We start from the raw sequence: 6160 nt of genomic DNA, 5'->3' as shown, positions 1-6160 counted from the left end.
TCCATTAATTCAACATATTTTTCCTTTAATATTATCGTGTCGGAACGTGACACTCCGATCCAAGAATACCGTGTCGAAACGTGACACTCCGATCCAAGAATACCGTGTCAGAACGTGACACTCCGATCCAAGAATACCGTGTCGGAACGTGACACTCCGATCCAAAAATATTGTGTCGGAACGTGACACTCCGATCCTATAATATCATTAGTTTATCATTTAGTATCACCACTTTTCCATTCGTTAATAATATTTCATCGAGCTTTCTTTATTCAAGGCATCACTTTGATAGAGATGGTTTAAGATGATACATTCCACGGTCTCGAGATTTCAGACCAATTACAAAACACACGACCAAGCCACACAATCACACAATCAAGTACATAGAAAACTTCACAATATCATTCAATGCATATCATTCACTATTAAGAGTTTACTATCAAATAGCATAAACCATAACCTACCTCCACCGAAGAACCGATGTAAAATAAGCTACTTCTTCCCAATACTTTCATTTCCTCAATGCCTCCGAAACTTTCCAATCTATCAAGTATATATTCATAATTTGTAAGTTAGTGAGTCTATAAGCACTCATATTATTCTATGCCTAGCGTATGCCTAAAAGCTCACCAAATTCTTTAATTAATTACCTAAAGTTCTAATTTAAGGGTAAGTCATAATTCCTCCAATTAGCATAACTTTAATAGTATTGAAGTAATACACTACACCTAATATTTAAACGCCTATTTAAATAAAATAATATGATACCGCATGAAAAGTTCCATTACAAATTTCAACTATGACAAAGAATGAAGCATCAAATCAAAACCGTGCTAAGGCGATGATATTTCTCCGTCATCACCTTGATGAGGGTTTGAAAATGGAATATCTCACTGTTAAGGATCCTCTGGTGTTGTGGAACAATTTAAAAGATAGATATGACCACCTGAAGCTGGTCGTCCTTCCACAGGCACGTTATGACTGGATCCCCTTGAGACTTCAAGATTTAAATCTATCAGTGAGTATAACTCTTCCATGTTTAAAATTATCTCACAATTAAAATTATGTGGAGAAAATATCACTGACCATGATATGCTGGAAAAAACGTTTTCCACTTTTCCTGCCTCGAGTATGCTTCTGTAGCAGCAATACCGAGAAATGGGATTTAAAAAGTATTCCGAATTAATTTCACATCTCCTTGTTGTTGAACAACTATGACTTACTGATGAAAAACCATGAAAGTCGACCTACTGGTTCTATGCCATTTTCTGAAGTAAATACGGCAAATTTTCACCAATCTAGGTGTGAAAAAGGTCGTGGCCCCAGTCATGGCCGTGGTCGTGGTCGAGGAAGAAATTTCAATCGTGGTGATCGTCTTGCACTAAATAATAACCTTCAACACCAGCAGTGTAAAAAGAAGAATGAAAAACATGACGTAGTGCAGAAGAAAAATTCAGACAACAAATGTTATCGATGTGGAGGAAAAGGACTTTGGTCACGTACCTGTCGTACGCCAAGGCACCTGGTTGAGTTATATCAAGCTTCCCTGAAGGAGGTGAAAAATAACGCAGAAGCCAACTTTATCACGGAAGATACTGTTGAACCCATGCATCTAGATGTAGCGGATTTCTTTGAGAATCCCGAAGGAAAGATGGATCACCTGATAGGTGGTGGGTCTGTGATAATGTAAATATATTTCATTTTCGTCGTTTATATGAACTAGAATGAATATGTTTTTCTAGACTTGTAAATAACTAAAAGGTTGTGTAATGTTTTTATTTAGTAATAATATTATAATGTTTATTTCTTTTATATCATTTATCTTGAAGAGTATATGGATACCTCAATGATCAATCATGAAGATATTTGTGTAATTGATAGTGGAACAACGCACGCCATATTCAAAGATGAGAAATATTTCTCCTACTTGCTTAGAAGAAAAGCAAATGTTACTACAATTTCTGGTAATTCAAACTTAATAGAAGGCTCCGGAAGAGCTACTATATTTCTGCCTAAGGGGACAAAACTTGTCATAGAAGATGCTTTGTTCTCTTCTAAATCCCCAAGAAACCTTTTAAGTTTTAAAGATATTCGCCGAAATTGATATCATGTTGAGACAATAAATGAAATGAATGTTGAATACCTTGGTATTACCAAGATTGTCTCAGACCAGAAATATGTGTTGGAGAAATTATCAACTTTATCTTCTGTCCTGTATTATGCAAAAATAAGTACGATTGAAGCACGCTCTATCGTAAACCATAAGTTTACTGACTTAAAGACTTTTGTGCTTTGGCATGACGAATAGGTCATCCTGGATCAATAATGATGAGACAAATCATTGAAAACTCAAATGGACATCCATTAAAGAACCTGAAGATTCTTACAAATGATGAGTTTTCATGTGCTGCTTGCTGCCAAGGCAAATTGATTACTAGGCCATCATCAATGAAGGTTAACATTGAATCCCCTCAATTTTTGGAACGAATACATGGGGATATTTGTGGACCTATTCACCCATCTAGTGGGTCGTTTAGATATTTTATGGTCCTAATAGACGCATCTTCAAGATGGTCTCATGTGTGCCTCTAATCATCTCGCAACCTGGCGTTTGCAAAATTATTAGCACAAATGATATGATTAAGAGCGCAATTTCCAGATTATCCCATTAAGACAATTCACCTTGATAATGCTGGCGAATTCACATCCCAAGCTTTTGATGCTTATTGCGTATCGATAGGGATAAAAGTTGAACATCCTGTAGCTCATGTTCATAGTCAAAATGGCCTTGCTGATTCATTTATTAAGCGCTTACAATTGATAGCAAGACCTCTACTTATGAAAAGTGAGTTGCCTACTACTGTTTGGGGTCATGCTATCTTACATGCAGCATCACTTGTTCGTCTCAAACCGATTCATTATAATAAATATTCCTCATTACAATTGGTATTTGGACATGAACCAAATATTGCTCATCTTTGAATTTTTGGATGTGTTGTATATGTGCCTGTAGCACCACCTCAGTGCACCAAGATGGGCCCTCAAAGAAGGTTAGGCATATATGTTGGGTTTGATTCACCCTCAATAATTCGCTACCTTGAGCCATTGACGGAAGATTTATTCACTGCAAGATTTGCAGATTGTCGATTTGATGAAACAAATTTTCCGCAATTAGGGGGAGAGAAAAATAAACTTAAAAGTGAAATTGCATGGAAAGTTTCATCATTATCTCATTTTGATCCACGCTCCCCTGTGTGTGGATAAGAGGTCCAGAAGATCATCCATTTGCAAAACATAGCAAATCAAATGCCAGATGAATTTACTAATTCAAAAAGGATAACAAAGTCACATATTCCTGCAGTAAATGTGTCTATCCGAATCGACGTCCCAAAAGGACCATCTACAAGTGTCATAGCTTCTGAATCACAAATACACCTGAAGCGTGGTAGACCATTGGGTTCAAAAGATAAAAATCCTAGAAAAAGAAGTACAAAAAATGACACTATAAAAGAATTTCACGAAGAAATTCAAGATTCGATTAATCCTGATATTCCTAAAGAGATCAGTGAACCCGAGACTCAAGTAAATGAAGAACTGTCAATAAGTTCTACAGGTGATGGGATAAGTTTAGATCGATCAAAAATCATAGTGGATAATGTTTTCGCATATGATGTTGCACTTAACATTATGCAAGGAAATGAGGATCTTGAACCTCTATATGTCGAAGAATGTCGACAAAGACGTGATTGGCCAAAATGGCAAGAAGCAATTCAATCAGAATTAAATTCACTTGCTAAGCGTGAGGTTTTTGGACCAGTAGTCCAAACGCCTAGTGATGTTAAACCAATTGTCTATAAATGGGTCTTTGTACGAAAAAGAAATGAGAGAAATGAGATTGTAAGATACAAGGCACGCCTTGTTGCACAAGGATTCTCTCAATGACCCGGTGTCGACTATGAAGAAGCATATTCACCTGTTATGGATGCAATAACTTTTCGATATCTCATCGGTTTAGCTGTACATGAAAATCTTGAAATTCATCTAATGGATGTGGTTACTGCTTACCTTTACGGTGCGCTTGATAATGAAATTTATATGAAATTTCCAGAAGTACTTAAAATGCTTGAAGCATGTAGTTCAAAATCTCGGGAAATGTATTCAATCAGATTACAAAAGTCATTATATGGCTTAAAACAATCAGGGCGCATGTGGTATAATCGCCTCAGTGAGTACTTGATAAAACAAGGTTATATAAACGATGTCATTTTTCCTTGTATATTTATTAAGAAAACAACGTTGGGGTTTGTTATTCTTGCTGTTTATGTTGATGACATTAATCTCATTGGAACTCCAGAAGAGGTTCAAAAGGAAATTGAATATCTAAAGAAAGAATTTGAGATGAAAGACCTTGGTAAGACAAAAATTTGTCTTGGACTACAAATAGAATATTTAGTAGACGGGGTCTTCATCCATCAATCTGCCTATACTGAGAAAATCTTGAAACGATTTTACATGGACAAAGCACATACATTAAGTACTCCAATAGTTGTCCGATCACTTGAAGTGAGTAAGGATCCATTCCGACCTCAAGAAGAGAATGAGGAACCTCTTGGTCCAGAAGTACTTATCTTAGTGCAATTGGAGCACTTACGTATCTTGCTAATGCTACGAGACCTGACATAGTATTTTCTGTTAATTTGTTAGCAAGATATAGTTCTTCCCCTACACGAAGACATTGGAATGGAGTTAAACATATATTGCGATATCTAAGGGGAACTAGTGATATGGGTCTGTTTTATACTAACAAAAGATAGTGCAGATCTTGTTGGTCATGCAGATACAGGTTATTTATCTGACCCACATAAAGCTGGATCACAAACTGGCTATCTGTTCACATATGGAGGTATTGCTATATCATGGCGATCTACGAAGCAGTCTATTGTCGCTACTTCTTCAAATCATACTGAGATAATAGTCATTCATGAAACAAGTAGAGAATGTGTATGGTTAAGATCAGTAATACATTTTATCAAAGAAAGATGTGGTTTGAAGTGTGACGTTAAGATACCCACAATACTCTTTGAAGACAATGTTGCATGTATAGCTCTATTAAAAGGAGGCTTTATAAAAGGAGATAGAACGAAACACATTTCACCAAAATTATTCTTCACACATGATATCCAGAAGAATGGTGATATTGATGTGCGACAAATTCGTTCGAGTGATAATCCAGCAGATTTATTTACCAAATTTTTACCGGCCTGAACTCTTGAGAAGATGGTTCACAAAATTGGAATGCGGAAACTTAACCATCTGAATCGTGGTTTTTATCAGGGGGAGCAAATTACGCACTGTACTCTTTTTTCCTTAGTCTAGGTTTCGTCCCACTTGGTTTTCCTAGAAAGGTTTTTAATGAGGCAGCAAATAATGCATATCAAAAGATATGTGTACTCTTTTTCCTTCACTAGAATTTTTTTTCCACATGGTTTTTTTCTAGTAAGGTTTTAACGAGGCACAATATCTATGGACATCCAAGGGGGAGTGTTATAAATCTATTGAATAAGTGGATAGTCCATAAAGTTAGTACATGAACAACCATTCATATTCACTGGGTTTCATGACCTTTGGATAAGAATGTATCTATTTATTATGATACTTAATATGGTGACCTTTGGATTGATTTCTCACTCTATAAATAGGGTTGTTCATTCACTATTGTATGATATACATATGAAACTTACATATACTTGAATAAGAAGAAAGTCTTCACCTACATCTACTTCTCTTGTCTTATTCTTATAATCTTGATTTTATAACAACTTTTCTTTTGTTAGCTATATTTCACATTAATTAGTTTCTAATTAAATAGTAAAATTCTCTAATAATTATATCTTCTTCATTGCAAACAAGGAGCTTTGTACAATGGCTGCCAAGAAAATTTTTCAAAATTCGAAGTTGATTCATATGGTGAAAGAATTTCTTTCTTTTCAAAATAAACCTCAAGAAGACCCTTTCAGTTTCTTCCATTGATTGACCATAAAAATTGAGATCCAAATGGAAATATTTTTCAAATATGAACACCTTTTTTACTTTTCTATTTTTTTATGGAGGTTTCTTAAAAGATAATAAGAAAGTAATTTTCTTCCCATATTCAAACGAT

At 35.3% G+C, this 6160-nt stretch overlaps 1 protein-coding gene across 1 annotated transcript in view; it reads right to left on the bottom strand.

The window, feature by feature from the left end:
• LOC107003881 overlaps positions 1-1037 on the bottom strand; it is a 3443-nt gene extending 2406 nt beyond the window's left edge. The window contains exon 1 of the mRNA XM_015202139.2: positions 947-1037. Within this exon, the coding sequence (XP_015057625.1) occupies positions 947-1037 (91 nt within the window). The remainder of the gene's footprint in view (positions 1-946) is intronic.
• Between the last annotated feature and the right edge of the window lie 5123 nt (positions 1038-6160).

The sequence above is a fragment of the Solanum pennellii genome, chromosome 11 (genome assembly GCF_001406875.1).
Source record: "Solanum pennellii chromosome 11, SPENNV200".
Classification (NCBI taxonomy): Eukaryota; Viridiplantae; Streptophyta; class Magnoliopsida; order Solanales; family Solanaceae; genus Solanum; species Solanum pennellii.
Note: the sequence above shows the minus strand (reverse complement) of the source record. Positions and strands in the feature narration are given on the sequence as shown.